The sequence below is a fragment of the Amphiprion ocellaris genome, chromosome 2, assembly GCF_022539595.1.
Source record: "Amphiprion ocellaris isolate individual 3 ecotype Okinawa chromosome 2, ASM2253959v1, whole genome shotgun sequence".
NCBI classification, from domain to species: domain Eukaryota; kingdom Metazoa; phylum Chordata; class Actinopteri; family Pomacentridae; genus Amphiprion; species Amphiprion ocellaris.
This window is the reverse complement of record NC_072767.1, coordinates 1149355-1172482: the sequence shown is the minus strand read 5'-3', so window position 1 is coordinate 1172482 and position 23128 is coordinate 1149355. Positions and strand designations below refer to the sequence as shown.

General features: G+C 39.6%; 1 protein-coding gene across 2 annotated transcripts; it reads left to right on the top strand.

Moving 5' to 3' along the window:
* The first annotated feature begins 1748 nt into the window (after positions 1 to 1748).
* On the top strand, positions 1749 to 22310 carry LOC111570624 (serine/threonine-protein kinase NIM1). 2 transcript variants are annotated; one of them, XM_023273485.3, is made up of 4 exons: positions 1749 to 2612; positions 6212 to 6514; positions 13810 to 14078; positions 19452 to 22310. In XM_023273485.3, the coding sequence occupies exons 1-4, from the start codon at positions 2591 to 2593 to the stop codon at positions 20190 to 20192; spliced, it is 1335 nt and encodes a 444-aa protein (XP_023129253.1). In that variant the 5' UTR covers positions 1749 to 2590; the 3' UTR covers positions 20193 to 22310. The 2 variants fall into 2 exon arrangements, with proteins under 2 accessions (XP_023129253.1, XP_035805514.1); XM_035949621.2 differs by lacking the exons at positions 1749 to 2612; positions 6212 to 6514 and adding an exon at positions 7290 to 7621.
* The last annotated feature ends 818 nt before the right edge of the window (positions 22311 to 23128 follow it).

Genomic DNA, 23128 nt, shown 5'->3' with positions numbered 1-23128 from the left:
CTGACATCTGTGATGGAAGTCAGGACTCCATCTGAGGACAACTGCTGTGTAACGAGTGATTTAAGTTCAGATTGTGAACCGTCTGACAGCTCACCTGTCTGAGGTGAACAACAGTACATAGTGTGACCTGCTGTTAGATCCTGGTCCATCCTGTCTCCACGTTGGGGATAATTTATAATTGTAAGCAGGTAATGACGTTACCGGCGCTGTTGTTCCACATAAGTTCATGTATTCAACTGTCTGCCTTCACAGACCTTCACATGGATTCTGCTGCTGCCCGACGCTGCTGGTATTTAATAAACTCAGAGGAAAAACTCCTACAAACAGCTGGAAGCAATGAGCTGAACTTCACTGCCGCTTGATGTTAAAAACAAATAAACAGATTTCATTCATCGTTGGTGAGTATTTTCTGTCTGTTAGTCTCTGTCTGTTAGTTTCTGTTTTGTAAGTGATGTGAAGTTGTGGAGCAAAGTGAATGAAAAAGGTGGTTTTGTGGCAAACAAAGTGCATCTTTTGGACCATAATTAGTACTGAAATGTGGAAAAATCTTTCCACAAATTACTTCATAAAACCCAAAACTCAAAAGCAGGCTTTTGTTGTGTTGAATGTGAAATCTTTCTAGATTGTCGTGGCGACTTTAACAGTAAAGCGAGCCGGGTGCTTATTCAGACATGAAGCTCACATGTTCAGTTGTCGTCAGATTAACAGGAAGGAGTGCAGGTCTGAAAGGGGCTTAACCCCGGTATAATAAGGTTGAACTTTCAGTCAGACCACTTAGTTGCTTATTTTACCGTGAGTCGTGTACAGTTGTACACTTATTTCTAGGTCTGTTTGTGGCTACCCAGTGAGCATAACAGTCACTCTGCTCTTAGCTCAGTTTTGGTCTCCACCAATTTCTGAGGTAAGTATTAAAAACTGCTCTTAAAGACAGATGTATTATAATGTTTTCTAGTTTTTTGGTCTTTGTATGTTTGCTGTTTGGGGCTGGTTAGGTTTGTGAACAATAGGCTCATAGTTGAAGGCTTTATTTTGGTTGAAATGCAGCTGGAAATAATTCTTACGGGAAAGGTGGGAGTGAACAGATGAGCTCAATTTCCTGTTTGTTTTTTTTTTTTAAACTTTCTTATCAGTAAATTTAATGCGGTTGTCTGGTACTGTAAAAAAAAAAAAGAACAGGACAACTTCTGACCTGCAACAAATATGCAACATATAATACAGTACTGTAAAAAAACAGTAAAATTCAAACAGTAGTGTATTGCTTTTCTAAAAATAGGGTCAAATTCAACTGTGAAATTGGGTGTTTTTTGGATCCAAAAACAAGAATGACCACTAACATCTAGCTACTGTAAAAATTAACAGTGTGAATTAAACACTTACACATAATAATTAATAAAGAACTGTTTAAACTAATGACTTGATTTAAGCAGCTGAGAATATTATTTTTAACTTTACAGTGATACCCGGAGATAAGGAAATTTTATATAGATATTTTATTTACATATTTTAAATTATTTTCCAGTGGCTTCTAAAATATATTTAATTTCATGTAAATAAAATATATTTTTTACTGTTGCTAGAGGTTAGTGGTCTGTGTTGTTTTTAGCTCCAAAAAGACATCAGATTTTACGATATTTAGTCATATTTTTTGAAAAGCAATACACTACTGTTGGAATTTGACTATATTTTCACAGTAATTTATACACACACACACACACACACACGCACACACGCACACACGCACACACGCACACACACACACACACACATATATATGCTTTCAATAAATATTTTCATTAATGAATTAATAAAAAACAATTAAAAAAAATTTAACTTTACTTATTATTTATTGTTTACTGTTTTAGGTGTTGGTCGATGTCAATTCTAAATGATAAAGATTAAAAACATATTTTTGTTTATCATACACTACCAGTCAAAAGTTTGGACATACCATCTCATTAAATTGTTTTGATTTCATTATATTATACATTGTAGATTAATACTGAAGACATCAAAACTATAAGAGAACACAGAAACACACAAACAAAAACGTGTTAATCTTCAGTATTAATTTACAATGCAGAAAATAATACAAATAAATAAAAAGCATTGAATGAGAAGGTGTGTCCAGACTTTTGACTGGTACTGTATATGTCTGCAATTTACATTAGTGTTAATACATTTTAATAGAAGAAAATATTGTAGTTTAAAGGTAACTACAGGTAATGTTGATTGCAATGGCACTGCTATATAAATACAGTATAATATTGGAAAATGTAGTCAAAGTATTACACAGCAAACCCCATATTTTAATGTAGAGTACTTTAATACCAGTAGCAGTGTAAAATATTTGCAGTATTTTACTGTAATTTTGTAGAAAATGTGTCTGAGTGTGTGGAAGCCAATATGGGGTGTGATTATTTCCGTCTTTGAAGATGTGTTTGCAGTTTCCATGGTGTCACTTTGTATCAGAGGATGTAATGAGCGTCCACTAATACGCTCCGTTAATAGGATTGTGTTGGAGTCCTTTAGTCCTGTGAGGTTCCATTCACATGTTCAGTCACAGTCAGGTGTTGGAGCCTGAGAGACAAACATGAAGGACCCACAGCTACCAGGTAAAACACCTGCTCTATACTTTTTACAATATTTAACTCACTGCAGCTCTGTTAAAAAAAAAAAAAAAGTAAAAAAAATCTGTAGGACTGATTATTGTAAAAAGCCTCTTTTAACAACTTGTTTATTTAGAAAGTGAGAAATCTATATAAGCATTTATTATTAGACCAACTTTTATATGTATTGTTCCCCTTGATAGCTCTTTAAAGCACACATAGATGTTAGTTGTATTTTAGTGTGCTATTTTAATTTGAAGTTATTAATGACTGATCAGCTACTGAATAGTAAATCATGTTTATGAATTTTCTCGTGCACGTGCAAATAAGGCAGCATTTTGTGGCTGCAAAAGTTTTAAATACTCACTATGACAATTTTTTTATTTAAATTAATTCATTTATTTTTTAGGCAAGGCAGGGTGATTTTATATGTAGCATACACTGTTAAAAAATAATTTTAAAAAATCCATTAAAAAATGAAAATCTGGCAGCAATAAATAATAATAACAATCATAAGAATAACACTAATCATAATAAATGGCTAAAAATAGTGAAAATAACACTATATCTGCAAAATAGTATTTTTAGCAAATTAAAAATACTATTAAAAATAGTGTTATTTTACCTTTTTTTTAAAAATGCACAAACAATAGATTTTTAAATATAAAAATACTGAAAGTTGAAACTATGAAAAAAATTATTTAGCATTTTTTAATCCTGAATAAATTTTCTTAAATTTAAATAACAGCAAATATCTGTGAAATATTAATATTTTTTGGATGATTTAAATACAGTAAAACAGTGTAAATTGACAAAAATTGTGTCAAATGTTATAAAAGAATAAATTACTGTTTGTAAAAATATAATTTTTTGATATGGATGTTATTTACAATTTTTTCTCTTTTTTAACAGATCATGTGTAATTTTATTAGTTCTTTTGTGATTTTACTCGTTATTATCTGTAATTTAACAAATCTTTAAAATAACAGTAAATTTTCATAAAGTTGCAGTTAAAAACTGATTTAAAAAACACTTTTTTTGCAGTGTGCTTCTTTTAATTGCACACACCAGCACATAGGAGATTAAAATAACGTAAAAACAAACAAACAAAAAAAAACAATTTTTTTTTTGCATTTTAAAAAAATTTTATAAAAATTTAATTGTAAATATATAAAGGTTTGAGGTTGAAACTGTTGAAATTTTTTTTTACCATTTTGCAATCCTTAGTTTTCTTATAAATAACAATAACAAATATCTGTGAAATAATTATATTTTGTATGATTTAAATGCAGTAAAACAGTGTAAGGTGACAAAAAAACAATGTTAAGGTCAAACATTGTCAAAGAATAAATTATTATTTTTAAAAATATGATGGTTTAATGTCAACTTTATTTACAGTTTTTGCACTGTTTTTACAGTTAATGTGTAAATGTATTAATCTGTTCTGTAATTTTAAGAAATATTATGTATAATTTAACACATATATAAAATAATTGTAAATTATGCTAAAAATTACAATTAAAAACTAATGAAAATGCATATATATATTTTTTTTTTTTTTTTACTGTATGCTTCTTTTAATTGTACGCACCAGAACATAACAATAAATCAAATGTTATAAGGGAATACTTGTTCCTTCTTTTTTGAAAGCTGGTGTTAAAAAGCCTTTCTTGATGAGTCAAATGGTCTGTGATAAACGGAACCTTAATTTAGCAGCTCTGTTAACTGAGTCTGGTCTGCGTCTGTTAATTTCCTATAAATAACCTTTTACATTCAGGAGCAACCCACTAAAAGCAGCCACTAATCCAGGCCTTTCTGAGAACTGAGCCGAAGATCAGCTAAACTTAACCCACAGCGACCAGAGGAGGCACGGTGACATTAAACTGCAGATTTACTAAAGTTTAACATCAGAGTTTATCATCAGCTGCTTTATCGTTTAAACAACTGATTCATTACATGTGTGGTCATTTAACAGATTATATGTTCTCTGTAAAACGCCCACTCAGGATCCAAATATACTGACATCTGACCTCATTGTCATTTCTCTTCATGCAACACAATCAGCAGCTTCCTGGAAAAACAACTCAAACGCCGCACAAGGTCGGCATGAAAGTCGACACATCGTCCCATTCGAGAGAAATCAAGAGAAAATGAAAAAAAAAAAAAAAGAATCTTAACAACTGTTTCCAAGTAATAAGACTTGAGTTTCCCAGAACAGTGAAACAACAGGAAACACCAACGTATCCCACTTTTGTGCTTTATCAAAAATGAAAACATGCATGTCAGAGCTGATTTAACAAGATCCAAAAATATATCAGCTGTGGAGATCTCCAAAACTAATAAAACAGTAGACACAACACTGATGCTAGTCTGTGAAATAACATTTAAAACCTTTAAACTGGTGTGCCAAAGTGTTTACCGGTGAAAAAAAAAGAATATACTTGCTGTTAGGAATTAATTTAACTTGTGTAAATATTGGAGTCAAGGCCTTCTAAAGTTATTTAGGATGTGAATCTACCTGAATAATTTGTAAAATCATGATTTAAACCCTACAAAAATATTTAAAAAGCTATTTTATCTGACTACAGTACATAATAAACCAAAGACTCTTTAGTATTAATAATTAGGGAGATTATTCTAATTTAATATTATAGCCAAGACTCTAAAATGTTATTAAGGAGAGATGCTGTGTTTTGCTGAGTTTTGCAAGTAAATTGCAAAGAGAATAGATTTAATTGTAGTTTATTCATGCATCTGAAGTCTTTTATGTCTCTATAATGAAATTATATTACATTAGTGCATATTTCTCTCCTAAAAATTAATTAAAATCTGCATAATTGTTATTATTTACTTGCTTGTAAATGTGACACCTTTATGTCTTCCTGTTTATTTGTTAATTTTATTCTTTTACAATTTATTTTATTTACTTACTATTATTACTATTATAATTATTATTACTAGAATTCATATTTTCACCCATGTTTTTATTGTTTTTACACTCAATTTTCATCTATTCTACTTCTTCCTCAGTTGGATAGGGCATTTTTTTTGCTTTTATTATTATATTTGGTGTTATTTTGTACATCTTTCACCATATTTTATTCTATTTCTCCATTTTTGCTCGGTCTTTTTCTTTCTTTTGTTTGTCTTGTACTTCAAGCATCTTCCTGACCTGAGTATGTTGTTTTTTCTTTTTTAAATTCTTTTGCGCTGTGACTAAAGCACTTTAGAAACTACAAACTTTTTATAAACTTCCATATAAATACAGTTACTATTATAATTATTATTATTAATAATGTAATTTTGGTCAGCAGACAGCTTACATAAAAGTCCCGATAAGGGGTGATGTAAAAGGCTAGACGTTTATTTGGGGTCAAGTAAATGGACATCGAGGTTAATCTCATTAGCAGTGAACAGAACAGTCACACTACTTGCCCGGTGACTCAGTTTTAGAAGTCAAACAGTCTAGAGCTGATAACAAAGCCAAAGATAAGCGTAATACTAACTAAAAAGTGCATTTACTGTCATATTTCTGCAGTTTCAAACAGTCCAACAGTGCTGCTGCCTGATTTCTTTCTCTCAAACTCTTTTTATTTCTTTGCAAGGCTTAAAAACGCGACTATGGCAGAAGCAGAAACTGAGCAAAAAGCCCAAAGATGAATCTCCAAAGCATGAAAAAGCAGCGAAACCCTCGTCCTCATCTGCAACTACTTCTGTCCCTCCGCTGACCGAAGAAGAAAGGATGAACCGGACTCCGTTTGAGAAGGTCGTCTATGACATGGCCCACAACGAGAGGATCATCAACGAAATGATGCTCGGCAGAAGGGTCGGCTTCTACGAGCTGCGGGGGGAGATCGGCCAGGGGAACTTCTCCACCGTCAAGCTGGGCGTCCATGCCTTAACGAAAGGTCAGAAATCTACATTCACTTATGTCCAGGCAACATTCATTTACTGTTCAGTTGAGCTCAGAGCACGTTGAAGTGTGGAGGCCTCCTTTAGAGTGAAGCCGAGTAAGAAAATAATTGAAGAAACTTGGATGACCATAAGAATATTAATTAGAACTTTACAGTTTAAAAAAAACAACTAATGAAACAGCTAAAACAAAAGCAGCTGGAAATAAACTAAAACGAAAATAAAAACCAAAGGATAAAATAACAATAAAATGTCTGCATGTTATTCCAGGTGACAGATGCATGAGATAAATAAAGTTAGGTTCAAATAAAACAAGATAAGATAAACTATGGTAAGTTAAGATAAGGTAAGATACGATCAGATAAGTTATGGTAGGTTAAGATAAGATTCGTTCAGTTATGTTGCGTTAAGCTATGCTAAGTTAAGCTAAGATTAGATAAGATGTAATAACATAAGCCAAGTTAATTGAATAAAGTTATGCTAAGTTATGCTAAGTTAAGTAAAGATAGCATAAGTTAGGCTGAGCTAAGTTATGATAAGTTAAGCTAAGATAAGTTAAGATGATTTAAGTTATGCTAACTTAAGAAAGGATATAAGTTCAGTTATGCTAAGTTAAGCAAAGATATGATAACATAAGATAGGCTAAGTTGAGTAAAGTTAAGGTAAGTTATTCAAAATTAAGCTAAGATACGATAACATAAGCTAAGTCGAACAAAGTTAAGTTATGCTAAGTTAATGTACAGTCCAACAGTGCTGCTGCCTGATTTCTTTCTCTCAAACTCTTTTTATTTCTTTGCAAGGCTTAAAAACGCGACTATGGCAGAAGCAGAAACTGAGCAAAAAGCCCAAAGATGAATCTCCAAAGCATGAAAAAGCAGCGAAACCCTCGTCCTCATCTGCAACTACTTCTGTCCCTCCGCTGACCGAAGAAGAAAGGATGAACCGGACTCCGTTTGAGAAGGTCGTCTATGACATGGCCCACAACGAGAGGATCATCAACGAAATGATGCTCGGCAGAAGGGTCGGCTTCTACGAGCTGCGGGGGGAGATCGGCCAGGGGAACTTCTCCACCGTCAAGCTGGGCGTCCATGCCTTAACGAAAGGTCAGAAATCTACATTCACTTATGTCCAGGCAACATTCATTTACTGTTCAGTTGAGCTCAGAGCACGTTGAAGTGTGGAGGCCTCCTTTAGAGTGAAGCCGAGTAAGAAAATAATTGAAGAAACTTGGATGACCATAAGAATATTAATTAGAACTTTACAGTTTAAAAAAAACAACTAATGAAACAGCTAAAACAAAAGCAGCTGGAAATAAACTAAAACGAAAATAAAAACCAAAGGATAAAATAACAATAAAATGTCTGCATGTTATTCCAGGTGACAGATGCATGAGATAAATAAAGTTAGGTTCAAATAAAACAAGATAAGATAAACTATGGTAAGTTAAGATAAGGTAAGATACGATCAGATAAGTTATGGTAGGTTAAGATAAGATTCGTTCAGTTATGTTGCGTTAAGCTATGCTAAGTTAAGCTAAGATTAGATAAGATGTAATAACATAAGCCAAGTTAATTGAATAAAGTTATGCTAAGTTATGCTAAGTTAAGTAAAGATAGCATAAGTTAGGCTGAGCTAAGTTATGATAAGTTAAGCTAAGATAAGTTAAGATGATTTAAGTTATGCTAACTTAAGAAAGGATATAAGTTCAGTTATGCTAAGTTAAGCAAAGATATGATAACATAAGATAGGCTAAGTTGAGTAAAGTTAAGGTAAGTTATTCAAAATTAAGCTAAGATACGATAACATAAGCTAAGTCGAACAAAGTTAAGTTATGCTAAGTTAATGTATGATTGTGGTGTCTCGCCTAACCACCTGAGGGCGCTCGAGGACAGAGTGAGCAGGAAGGAGAGCAGGGTAAGAGCGCTGCTGGAATGAGGACCCTGCTAGCAGGTTTGTTCCATGCTATTCGTTGGCTTGAAATAAAGTAAAGAAATCAAGTAAGGACTGCTTGTGTTACATACCCAACATATTGGCGACGAGGATGACGGCCCTGAACCTGAGCCAGCCGGCCCCTTTTCTACAAAATGTCGGGGAACCGCCGGTCCCATTCAAAGCATGGATTCGTACTTTTGAAAACTACCTACTAGCACTGTCAGACGCTGATCTGAAGGAGGCACGTAAGAGAGCTCTACTAATACATTGTCTGGGGGCAGAAGGACAAAGACTCTTTTATACATTGACAGTAGCTGATGATAAATATGACACAGCACTGCAGGCCCTCACAGACTTTTTCACCCCAACTGTGAATGTGGTTGCGGAGCGCTACCGTTTCAGGCAACGTAGCCAGCGCCCGGGGGAAACTACGGATCAGTTTGTTGCCGCTTTGAAAGAACTGGTCACAACATGTCAGTTCGGGAACATGGAAGAAGAGATGATAAGGGACCAAATCATTGAAAAGACTAATTCAGCCCGCCTCAGGGAGCGGCTACTACTGGAAGTTCCCCTTACACTCGCCAAAGCTTTGACCATTGCGCGCCAAATTGAAACTGCGGTGGCAGAAGCTAAAGCTATGACTGTGTGCACTGGAGCAACAGACAACGCTGTCCAAGCTGTTCATCAAGGACCACAACAAAACAGAAAGTTTAAAAGAGGAAAACCTACACCACAAATATCACAAACGGGACTACAGAAATCATGCTACAGATGTGGCTCAACCCAACACACTGCAAATTTCAAAGGATGTGCTGCAAAAGAGGCACACTGCAATTCCTGCAAAAAGAAGGGGCACTTCGCCAAAGTTTGCCGAGGAAACAAGCATGTGAGTGAGGTTGACGCTGTCCCAGAAGTGACTATTTTGAATGTGAATAGTGTAGGCTCTAATGTCATAATGTGTACAGTTAAAGTAAGTACTGCAGAATCTGAGAGTCAGGATATTGAGCTAATACTAGACACAGGCTCAGCAGTATCCATCCTACCAGAATCTATGGTCACTGAGTACTTCCCTGCATCCTCCCTCACAGAACCAAAACTAAGATTGAAGGATTATGGTGGAAATTCTATTCCTGTGAAGGGTTGTCTACAAGCTAATGTGACATTTGGTGACCTAAGTGCAAACACTGTACTCTACATTGTTAAGAAAGGTTCAGCAGTCCTAGGCAGAAACCTGTTCAATGTACTAAAGATGCAAGTCGCTGGAGGAAAAGTCACTACTGATACCAATAAAACTACAGTAGCAAATGTGAAAGCTGAAGAAATAGGATGTGCCAAAGCTTTTGTCCATAAAGTTAAAGTTCGACCAGATGTACCACCAGTACAACAAAAACTACGCAGATTACCTTTCTCTGTGAGAGAAGCAGTGTCTAAAGAACTAAAGAAACTTGTGGACCAGGATGTTATAGAACCAGTGGACTCATCAGAATGGATTTCACCCATAGTAGTCACTACAAGAAAAGACAGACCTGAGCCAAGACTTTGTGTAGACTTAAGAGAACCAAATAAGTCTGTTGTCATTGATGGCTTTCCATTACCTCATATGGAGGAAATGTTTGCAGAGCTGAGAGGTGCAACACTGTTTTCCACATTGGACCTTCAGAGTGCGTACCATCAAATGCCACTACACGAGGACAGCCGTAGTTTAACAACTTTCATCACACATGACGGTTTATTCCGTTTTAAGCGGGTGCCATTCGGACTGGCATCTGCGCCCAGCTGCTTTCAACGGATGATGTCCACCATCCTCAAAGGTTTACCAGGTGTCCAATGCTACCTTGATGACATTATCGTCTCGGGAACAACGACTGAGGAGCATGACAAAAGACTCTCAGTTGTACTTCGTCGTATACATGAAGCTGGACTTAAACTAAATCACAGAAAATGCAACTTCAGGCAAACAGAACTATCTTTCTTAGGGCACACAGTATCAGGTAAAGGATTACAGCCTGATGCCTCACATGTGACTGCAGTCTCTCAAGCTCCTCCTCCTACAGACCTGCCCAAGTTGAGGTCGTTTCTTGGACTCACATCCTGGTATTCTAAATTCATACCAGGATATGCCGCTGTTGTCGAGCCACTTCGAGCGCTGTTACGGGGAGCAGACACATTCACATGGACACCAGAAGCCCAAGAGAGTTTTGAGACTGTAAAAAAGCTCATAGTGAACAGTCCTGCACTTTCTCTGTTTAACCCAGAACTACCTACTTTGGTCACTACAGATGCATCAGATTACGGACTTGGAGCAGTACTCACCCAGATTCATAAAGATGGATCAGAAAAATCAGTTGCTTTTGCATCCCGTACACTCACCCAGGCGGAGAGGAAATACTCTACTGTTGAAAAGGAGGCCCTGGGGTGTGTGTGGGCAACGGAAAGATGGAGAACGTATTTGTGGGGGAGACATTTCACATTACGTACTGATCACAGCCCTCTCACCACACTTCTCGCATCAAAAGGACAAGGACGAGCAGGTATGCGGATAGCCAGATGGTCCTCTAGACTGTTATCATTCAACTATGATATTCAGTATAAACCGGGACGAGAAAACGTGACTGCAGACTGTTTGTCTCGACTCCCACTGCCAAGCTCAGAACCAACTTCAGAGGAGGACACAGAGGTTGCACTTACCTCTACATTGACGGCCATTTCTGACTCTGCTTTTAAAGCTGCTTGTATTGCATGTCCTGTACAGACAAAACTGCGTGAACTGCTTACTTCCAAATGGCCAAAGTCAGGAAAAAACTTAACGCCTGATATCCAACCATTTCACAAGTTGCGACATGAACTTTCCCTACAAAATGACTTAATCGTGCGTGGCACGCACAGACTAGTGGTACCTGACAGTCTTCAACCAAAAATGATTTCACTGGCACATGACACTCATCAGGGTATTGTGAGAACTAAGCAGAGACTCAGAGAAGCATATTGGTGGCCAAAAATGGATGTACAAGTCGAAGCAGCCATCAAAGCATGTATTACATGCCAGTCACACGACAAGTCCGCAGTCACACACAATACTCCTCTACAACCTGTGCCATATCCAGATGGAGCTTGGGAAAAGGTAGCCATTGATGTGGTGGGGCCTTTTGATAGAGCACCTATAGACTGTCGTTTTGCAATAACACTTATTGACTACTACAGTAAGTGGCCAGAACTAACCTTTGTCCCACAGGTTACCTCAAGAACTGTTATCCAGTTTTTATCTGCAGTCTTCAGCAGGGAAGGTGACCCCAAGGAGCTAGTCTCGGACAATGGTTCCCAGTTCGTGTCCCAAGAGTTTGAATCATTTCTCTGTGACAGAGGCATCATACACAGGAAATCTTCAGTTTATTATCCGAGAGCTAATGGTGAGATTGAGCGCTTCAATCGCAGCCTTAAAGACACTCTGCAGACAGCCGTGCTCGAAGGAAGACCCTGGAAGGAGTTTATGAGGGAATTTCTACATGTCTATCGTGCAACTCCTCACTCTACAACCCAATGTTCGCCTGCTGAACTGTTACATGGTCGACCCATGCGCACAAAACTGAACGTGGCTGGACGTCCACTGACCACCAATAAAACACAGTCATCAGAACAGGTGGCTCGCAGAGTGAGTGAAATGCAAAAGAAGAGCAAAGAGTACACGGATAGAAAGCGAGGAGCAACAGCAGTGTCTTTCAAATGTGGATCATATGTCCGGGTCAGAAAACCTGGCATTATTCCTAAAACCCAGAGCAAGTTTTCCAAACCACTCAGAGTAATGGAGCAAAAAGGACAGTATACTTACCTGCTGTCAGACGGAAGATCCTGGAACGCATCTTACCTTGCGCCTGCTTCATGTCCGGAGAAGGGTAGTAATGGTCAACTACCGCCACTGGACTTTGTGAACACACCACCAACACCACCAGTGACACCTACACCCTCGACCAGACCAGTCAGGCTCAGACGATTGCCTGAGTGGACTAAAGACTTTGTGCGTTGAACAAAACGAATAGTTAACTGCTCAGGATAATGTTAGAAACTTATAGACTGCAAAGTTACTGTTACTTTATTCATGTTCTTTATGCAGACTTTAAGAAGGGTTCACTGATTTTATGAACATTAGAGCATGAGTTAAGTTCATTTCTAAATACTAATGCCAGTTACGAATAACATTTGTAATTCATTCACCTTCACAGCTAAAATGTTCATATAGATATAATGGTGGCTTAATTAAGGGGGATATGTGGTGTCTCGCCTAACCACCTGAGGGCGCTCGAGGACAGAGTGAGCAGGAAGGAGAGCAGGGTAAGAGCGCTGCTGGAATGAGGACCCTGCTAGCAGGTTTGTTCCATGCTATTCGTTGGCTTGAAATAAAGTAAAGAAATCAAGTAAGGACTGCTTGTGTTACATACCCAACAATGATACGTTAAGTTAGGCTAAATTAAGTTACGTTAAGATAAGATAAGCTAAGTTCAGCTGAGTAAAGTTAAGCTAAGTTATACTAAATTATGATATAAGTTAAGTGCAGCTGAATTTAGTTAAGTTATGCTGAGTTAAGCTAATCTGACATAGGATAAGTTAAGCTAAGTTTTGCCAAGTTATGTTGAGTTATGTTAAGCTAAGATACATACAATAGCCTAAGATGTTATATATAAGTGAAGATATGGTAAGAACCACATTAAAAACAGTAAGATCCTTATAAATAAATAAAATCCAGTGTCTATCACATTTTACAGTGACGGCCACTCAATATTAGCATAAAGCTAACAATGATGAGTATTATAACTATCAAAAGTAATTAATGCAGGATGATAAACAGTGATGCATTCATGTATAAAATATCACCATAATCCACCATATCTTTGTTTTTCTTTCAATATTTCCGTCTGAAACTGACTTTTTTTGTTTGTTTTGTTTAATATCCACACTCTTTGTCTTTTGTGTTGTTTTGTGCACATACTTTGACCTTAAGGGGATTTTAGTTGTAAATAAATATCGCTGCATGTTTGTGGATCATTTTAATGCCAGAAGCTGAAACCTGAAGTCCTGAATGAGCCTTTCTGATCGCTGCAAATCCACCTGACCTCATGCTGCGAATCTGGTTTCTGCTGAGATGCTTTTGTGAAAATTCCACCTGCATGCTGCTGAATGTTTGCTTGGGGCTCTTGGTCTTAACCACATTTTTGTCATTCCTTAGAAAAATCCTGCAATTAAATCAACTGGCAGAAGTAAATTCTTTCTGCCTCCTCATGTAACGTCAATCTTAGTATTTTTTCAAACCTCTTAAGTGTGTCTCAGGCCCTCTTTAAACTGACGCCACTTCCTCTTCTGCCTTCAGAGAGGGTCGCAGTTAAAATCGTGGACAAGGTGCGTCTGGACAAGAAGAAGCAGGCGTTCACCTCGTCTGAGATCAGCTGCATGGAGAAGCTGTGTCACCCCAACATAGTTCGTCTGTACGAGGTGGTGGAGAGCAGCCGGAAGCTCTACCTGGTGATGGAGTATGGCAGCGGAGGCGACCTGTTCTCCAGAATCACCACCAGGGGGAAGCTTGGCGACCTGGAGACCAAGCTGGTGTTCGCACAAGTCGCGTCTGCCATCAAGCACATGGTGAGCCTCGGCCGTAAATCATCAGCTGTAAATACTGTCACAAGGTCTCTGGTGTTGCTGCCAGCAGCGAGGTGACGGGAAAATGTGTGTCGAGACGACAGATAAAAGTGAAACAAAAGTTTCCCAGGTGAACTCAGACTGGTTGTGTTGAATCACCGTTTTTATATGACACATTTAAAGCAGTTATGCCAAAGTGCTTTCCAGGACACTCTAAAAAAATTATGTCTAGGCTCAGCAAAAAACGGATTGCATTATTTTTTTGAATTGAATATTAGCATTTCCTCTACAGTAAAAAGTGTTTTTAATTACTTTACTATTGGTACCATAAATTCAAGCTCTTCATTCAGTTACTCGTACAAATTAAGCAGTTCAAACAGTATTTATGAGTGCTTTTTAAATGGTTTTGTGTACTTAATTACCATAATTATGAACACACATTTTGAAATTGATAAATTTTTAAAAATTAAGTTGCTCCACAGTTACGTAGGAAGGGGAGACGATTTGAAATATTGACCTCAAGGTGAAGAAAAATTAAGTTTTCAAGCCTATTTCAACTTAAATTTAGTTTTAAATCAACTAACAAAGAAATCTGAATTGAAATTACACACAATATTAAGTTGATGCAACATAATTATGTCAAAATAATATTTGCAACATAAAAGATGTATAGAAATGATAGATTTTTAAAATGTTTATCCTTAAGTTTTATCTTTATCTTACAACCATGCGTTTGATGAAGTGATGGGAATAATGAATAAAACTGGAATTACAAATTAAACAAACAAGTTTATATATATATATGTGTGTAAAGTTCCGCAAATATTTACTGTATTTAAATCAGCCAAAATTAAAATAATTTTATTAGTATTTGCTGTTATTTAAAATAAATATGCATATTGAGGATAAAAGAATGGTAGATAATCATTTAACTGTTATATTCTCCTGCTTCTGTATTTTTACAGGCTATATTTCATTTTTTAAATCACATTTGTTCAGAAACTTGCAATATTCTTACTGTATTTAAGCCTGCTGAAATTATCATTATTTTCCAGACATTTTCATAAGTTTTTACAGTTTATGATTGTTAAAATATCCCACTGTTTTTAAGACTTTTTAAGAGTTGTTTTTGTTTTGTTTTTTTATTGTTCTTTACAGGATTTTTTATTTCTAGTGTGAGGGGCCTATTTTTTTAAAAACTTTTTTTTATACCTATGCGCATCTAGAAAGTAAGTTAAACATTTAATATTTTCTATTTTCCAACTGAATATAACAAAACTGATGCACTCACATATCTAATTTCTATTGTTGCTATGTGATAATTAAACTTTCGCTTATTCAGATAATCAATGGCAAATACAGAGCGCATGTAGAAGGTGGAGAAAAGCTGTTGTTGTATCTGTTTCCTAAAATGTCTTTTTTAAATGACTGCAGTAGAGAAAGATGACAGAAAACACTGAGAAACTAGGAGTACAAATGCAGAATTGAACCAGAGATGCTTTTATTAGACTAAACTCCTGCAGTTTTGGTGATTTTTTGGAGGCGATAATAAAACTTTTTACTCTAAAGTAAAATGTGAAAAACAGTATCATGAGAGGCATCAGGTTCTTTAACGCTATCACACTGTCATTCCCCGGCGCTACAGCTGCAGATATCGCTGTTAAAATTCCTTCCGTTCTCCGCTCACTCCCCTCCTCTGTACACCGCATTATCCTTCACGTCGGCTGCAACGACACAGCGCGCCCCCAGTCTGAGCAGACAAAACGTGATTTTCAAAATCTGACGGACTTACTGAAAGACTGCGGAAAGTCTATTTTTATTAGCGGGCCCCTACCAATGGTGAACAACAATTCTGAGCGCTTCAGCAGACTGCTCAGCCTGAACACCTGGATTAGCTCGTTCTGCTGTGCCAGCAGAATTAACTTTATTGACAATTTTAACTGTTTCTGGAACAGGCCAGAATATTTTAACAGTGATGGCATTCATCCAAACAGGTCCGGCAGATCACTTTTAGTCTCAAATATCCAATACACCGTCCACACTTCAGACTGACTAGTGCCAGTGTTTACATCCATCTCTTCTTCACGCTCCACTGAACCGCCTCCCAGCTACAGCGCCCCCCTCTGTCCCCACCTGGAACTCCCCCCATCTTCCCCTCCAGCACACCCACTGCCTCCCCCCTCTGGCTCCCCCTGCCCGTCACCCCCGCTCTACCAGAATTCAACAAGCTGCCAAATCCCCACCATCATCAGCTTCAGACAACCTCGGCAGCCCTCCCTCAGAAACTGCCATTTTGCTAACCTTCGCCCACTTCCACGGACCTCACATCCTTGTCCCCAGAAGCCCTCCCCTAATCACACATCCACACTTCACCTGAACTTTGCCCTCTTCAACACCCGCTCCGTCACCAGCAAAGGCCCCATTCTACAATTATTCATCCTGGACAACAAACTGGACTTCCTCTGTCTAACCGAAACATGGCACAAACCACTGGACTTCTACCCACTCAACCAAGCCACTCCCTCCGGATACACGTACCTCAACTCACCCCGCCCAGAAGGTCGAGGAGGCGGCATCGCAGTCATCCACAAACAGGTCTTCACAACCATCCCACTTTCCATCCCTGCCTCCCCCTCCTTTGAACACCTTGTTTTTAAATTACCCGGTCCCACCCCAATGGTCACTGCTATCATTTACCGCCCACCTAAACCAAACCCCTCATTTCTCCCTGACTTTTCCCACTTTGCCACCCAGCTATTAGCTACATCTCCGTCAGTCCTCATCCTTGGTGACTTCAACTTTCACATGGACAACCTTCACAGTAAATCTGCCTCTGACTTCCTAGACCTCCTACAATCACTCAACCTCACCCAGCATGTCAATTTCCCCACCCAAAACCATGGACACATCCTCGATCTGGTTTGCTCCTCTGGTCTTACAGTCCTAAATATCTCCAGCTGTCATCTCTCCATCTCTGACCACCTAGCAATAACTATGGACATCAGCCTCCCCACCCCCCTGCCCAAGGAAAAACGGACAATCTTTTTTAGAAACACTAGATCACTCTCCCCCTCTGTATTCTCCGCCTCACTGACCACTGCATTGTCCATCTCCCCTCCCCCATCAATCAATAACCCCACTGACCTCATCAACCACTACAATCATACTCTCTCTTCCTGTCTTGATCAGCTTGCTCCCCTCAAATCCAAATTAGTCACTTTCTCCCACTCTGCTCCATGGTACACCCCCGAACTCCACCTCATGAAAGCCCATAAACGACAGCTGGAACGTCTTGTCAAGAAAACAAACCTGACAGTTCACCGTCAAGCCTACTCCGACTTCCTCCAACAATACAAAGACGCCCTGAAATCTGCACGGTCCACTTTCTACTCTGACCTGATCAATACCAGCTCCAACAACCCCAAGTCCCTCTTCTCAACTGTCAATAAACTCCTTGCCCCCCCGGACACCGTCTCAAACTCGTTCACCACCGACAAGTGCAACCTATTCCTCTCTTTTTTCCATAACAAAATCATCTCCATCCACAGCAGCCTTGTCACCTCTCCCACCTCACTTGATCCCCCCTCTCCTCCACCAAACCCTCTGAACTTTCCCCCCCTGGCCCACTTCTCGCCCGTTTCCCCCCTGGACCTGCCCAAATTCATCACTGGAACTAAAAACTCCACATCCTGCCTGGACCCCATCCCCACTGACCTCCTCAAAAACTGCCTCCCTGTTATCTCCCCCCTCATCTCTAACATCATCAACACTTCCCTCAGTACTGGCTGTGTCCCCTCACCCCTCAAGCTCGCCTCTGTCTCCCCCATCCTCAAAAAACCTGGTTTGGATCCAACCTCCCCTCACAACTTCCGGCCCATCTCCAACCTCCCCTTCTTATCCAAAACATTAGAACGTGTCGTCGCTGCCCAGTTGAAAACTCATCTCACCTCCAACAACCTGTATGAAACCTTTCAATCCGGATTCCGCTCTCATCACAGCACTGAAACTGCTCTCCTCAAGGTCACCAACGATCTCCTCCTCTCCTCAGACTCTGGACAAGTCACCATCCTCATTCTTCTCGACCTCTCTGCAGCATTTGACACAATCAATCACTCCATCCTCCTGTCCCGCCTTCAATCCTCCATTAACATCACCGGCACCGCCCTCACCTGGTTCACATCATATCTCACAAATCGACAACAATTCATCAAGGTCAACAACTGCACATCCGCCACCGCCCCCCTGTCCCATGGTGTCCCTCAAGGATCAGTCCTTGGCCCCCTCCTCTTTATCCTGTACCTCCTCCCCCTCGGCAACATCATCCGCCACCACAACCTACACTTCCATTGCTACGCCGACGATATCCAACTCTACATCTCCACCAACACCACCGCCACCACCACCCTCCCCTCTCTCTCCAGCTGCTTGGCCGACATTAAATCCTGGATGAGGAAAAATTTTCTCCTGCTAAACTGCGACAAGACTGATCTCATCTTTATTGGACCTAAATCACTCACACCATTTCCCCACCCCCCCATTACCATTGATAACACCACCCTATCTCCTTCTGCTCACATCCGCAACCTCGGTGTGATATTTGACAGCAACCTCACTTTTGAACCCCACATTAATCATCACCAAAACTGCCTATTTCCATCTCCGCAACATCGCCCGTCTCCGCCCCTTCCTCTCCTTCTCAGCCGCTGAAACTCTCATTCATGCCTTCGTCACTTCCCGCCTTGACTACTGCAATAGCATTCTCTTCGGCTCCACCTCCAAAGTTCTCAATAAACTTCAACTCATTCAAAACTCTGCTGCCCGACTCCTCACCCGAACCTGTTCTCACGACCATATCACCCCCGTCCTGCAGAACCTCCATTGGCTCCCCATTTCACACCGCATCCAGTACAAACTGCTTCTCCTCACCTTCAAGTCCATCCATAATCTTGCCCCCTCTTACCTTACCGATTTGCTCCTCCCCTACACCCCCCCCAGGAATCTCCGCTCCTCCCACACAAACCTCCTTTCCATCCCGCACAGGACCAGCCGGCGACATTGGGGGGACAGAGCCTTCGCCATTGCCGCCCCCACACTCTGGAACTCACTCCCCCATGCCCTCCGTGACTGCACCAACCTCACCACATTTAAATCCCTTTTAAAGACTCACCTTTTTAGATCTGCTTTCCTTAAGTGATTCTGTATTTTATCTTGAACTTGTTTTACTATCTATTGATTTTAATTAACAATTTTGTTTTATCTTATTGTATTTTATGTACAGCGTCTTTGAGTTTTTGGAAAAGCGCTTTATAAATAAAATTTATTATTATTATTATTAAAACTCCCCGCTAAACCTGCCCACTCTTGTGTGAATTTCAGCACGACAGCAACATCGTCCACAGAGACATTAAGCCGGAGAACATCTTCTACACGACCAGCTACTGCATCAAGGTCGGAGACTTCGGCTTCAGCACCGAGAGCAGCGCCAACGAGCTGCTCACCAACTTCTGCGGTTCTCCACCGTACGCCGCCCCTGAGCTCTTTAAAGACAAGGGCTACGTCGGACGCTACTCGGACGTCTGGGCTTTAGGTATCCTCTTGTACTTCATGGTGACGGCGACTTTACCCTTTTACGGAGACAACATGGGCCGGCTGAAGCGCTGCATCCTCCAGGGCTCCTACACCATCCCTGCCTACGTGCCCGACCCCTGCCAGCTGGTCATTAAAGGGATGCTTCGGCAGGTTCCCATCGACAGAACCACCCTCACACAGATCATAAACAGCGACTGGCTGAAGGGGATTGAATACCCTCAACCTTACGTCCCGCTGCCGCTGTCTCCGGCCCATTTTGCTCAGCCTGACCAGGCTCTGTGTGTGGAGGAGCAGGAGGTGAAGGATCTGATGTCGGACCTGGGCGTCGTGACCGTTCATTTCCAGAACAATCCCTGTTTAGACGGCAGGAGCCCTCTGACGGGAACCTACCGGATCCTCCTCCACCGGGTCCAGAAGAGGAGGTCGGTGGAGGCTGTGGGTTATTCTGTGCTTCACCCCAATGAGTTCAAGTGGTCAGCTACAGCTGTGGACAAACACAACCCCTCCGCTGTGTGTGCTGTACTATAACGAGAAAGATCTGAGGGCTGCAAGACGAAGCGAGATTCATAAGCTGAGCCTAAAGTCAGAGATTTAACCCGCTAGATCACCATGGTAACTGATGCTGCACGGTTAACCTGCTGTTCTCTTCAGAGTTTGGGGATTAAATCAGCTGTAATAAATGCCATCCTTTCACCAGATCTTTACCAGATTGTATTTTATATGAGCGATTCAGATTCTTTCATCTGCAGACCTGCTGAGCTGTACGTTTACATTCAAACAACTCTGTGCAGTTATAGCAGGCTGTAGTAGGCCCCAACATGCATTCAGGTGGTGATGCAGGAAATAGATAAATACATTTCACTGCTGGACCAACTCTAATGATGCAGTTTAATTAGTTTTATCCAAATTAAGTCATATCAGTCCCTCTGCTTTAAGACATATGTGCTTAAATCATTTGATTCCCTTTAAAACTGCATTACTGCAACTTAATTTTAAGGAACATCACCTTGACATTTTCAGTTTTCCAAGTTCCGTATTTGTTTTGCCCAACTATGAAATGTAAACCATGACTTTGTAATTACTAGTTCTTTCCTTTTCTTTTTTCTATAATCTTACTGGAAGAAATCAGCAGATGAGTTGCAGCATCTTTACTGCTACAGAAGCTGTAAACCTAATTTTGCCGGAATTCGAATACAAATTTAAATGGACAAAATTTTATTTTAACTTAACTTAAAGATGAATGAAAGATAGTGTATGTTTGGCCCTGATTGACTTCAAAATTGGTTTCACATGCTGTTGTTTCGGCTGATAGATTTTTAACACTTTCACCGAAATTCGAAGACGAGTTTAAATGGACAAAATTTCATTCTAAGTTGATAAAATTCACAAAAGATGAATGAAAGATACTTCAACTACAGCTCAAACACATTTTTTACAGTGTAGGTTTGGCCCTGATTTACTTCTAACTCTGTTTTACATGTTATTGTTGCAGCTGATGGAACACAGATTAGAAAATGTATGAATCTGCTAGTGTTTATCACAGAGAATATTCAATCAATGACATTAATTTTACCTTGATTTGGCCAAAAACTAAAGTGGTTTCCACGTTTCCTTCATTATGGGACAGTGCCAGACCTGAATGCACTTTAACATGCAGCTATAATGTTAGAAATAAGCAGCTGCACTGTTTTCTGGGTTCGGCATCATTTGCAGTAGCAGTGCTTTTTACTGAATACATTTTTAAAGTCGTCGTAGCTCTCCATTATAACAATCTCTTGACTGAAGTAGGCGGCACATGATTGGTCAATTTTGTGCAGAAAAAGAGTCAAATGTTGCATCAAATGCCCCTTTAATGTGAGGACAGACCGTGATGAAGAAAACCTAGTTAACAAAGAGAATCATCAACTTAATATTCATTATCTCTGCTTGGGTCTTTAGGTTTTGTTAAGCCCGGCTTTCTTAAACTTGCTTCGTGTTCCGGCCCTCTGATGTGCTTATCCTCTCACTGGCATCCATTCATTCATTCACTACCAGCTCTGTTAATCCTCACAGCGTTTCTGTTAAACGTGGGCCGAAGTGGGAAATACCTGGAGGTGGAGCTCAGAGCGGAGGTCAGGTTCTCCCCACAGCGTAAGCCAATTAGTGCTGATAAACTAGAGCAAGTAATTAGCTGCGGCTTTCCCTCCTTGTTACATCACAGAGTTCACTGACGCAAAACATCCATTAATCAGTGAATGACCATCAGCATCTTCCAGTCCCTCTGAGTCAGAGTATCTTCTGAACTAATCCGAGGCCACCAGTAATCCTAATAACAGACACAGAGAACAGACTCGGTCATAAACTAAAAGGAGAAAATAAACTTTAGAGTAAAATTCAGACCAAATTTAAGTGAAAACTAGTCTGCTGCCATTTAAAATGTCTTTATATGTTTTAATTACAACTGATGCCTAAAATGCCTTTTGCTGTGGTTGTAAATGCAGAAAATGTTTTGAAGCATTGTCAAGATTTTGCACAATTTGACTCTAATTTTGTTGATTTCTATGTTTGCTTTTGTTTTAAAGCAATATTTTCACTCATGCTTCAGGGATGCTGGTCAGAACTTCATGCCACTCTGTAAAATCAGAATAAAAATATTTTCAATTTTAAGCTGTCTCCTCTCTGATTCTTTCTTTCGTTTCTGCCTCTTTCCTTCCAGCAGGAGGCATGTTATTACAGGGTAATCTAACTTTCTTCTGCATGTGAGGCTCTTCAGTGTTTGTGCAGTGATTTCTGCTGGGTGTTGAGTGATTTTGTGTTTAGTCATAAGCCCCCGAAGTTCAATACAACTTTGACTCTTGGGCAATTCCTCGGGGGCTGATTTTGGAACAATCTCAAGCCCTTTCGGTAAAAGAGCTTACGACGAAGCATTTTCTTCAGCTCCTTGGAGACTGTGACAGTAAAGCTTCTCATACTGGTCCTAGAGTTTCCATTCACCTCCCTTCACCCCCTTGTTCACCTCCAGGGCACAACAACCTCCCTGAACCAGGCTTTTGCTTCTCACTGCCACCTCGTAATTTAGCTGCCAGTGTCTACATGCACCTGCCGGGCTTCTGATCAGCGATTGGCACAATGATAAGCTTCATGTGTTGCAATAAAACTTCGGAGCCCTCACTGTGCAGCCTGTTCGTACAGGAATGTGTTCACTTTGTGTGGGCAGGAGAAGACAGAGAGTGACTCGTAACAGTCTGAACACGAGCCAAGAAAAAGTCCTAACTTGCTGTTTATTTAGGTTATTGCTCAACATCATTTGGTGTGAAAATCCCCTTTATCATGTCCTCTTGGGACGTGTTTCAGCTGCATTATTAAATGATGAGAGATGCATTTAATAATGTTATCGGTGACAACACACAACTTCTGTACCAAAACAGGCTTTGAAAGGGAGAAAGGTCGGTACACCCGAAAAAATGATGTTTGGGCTCGACAAA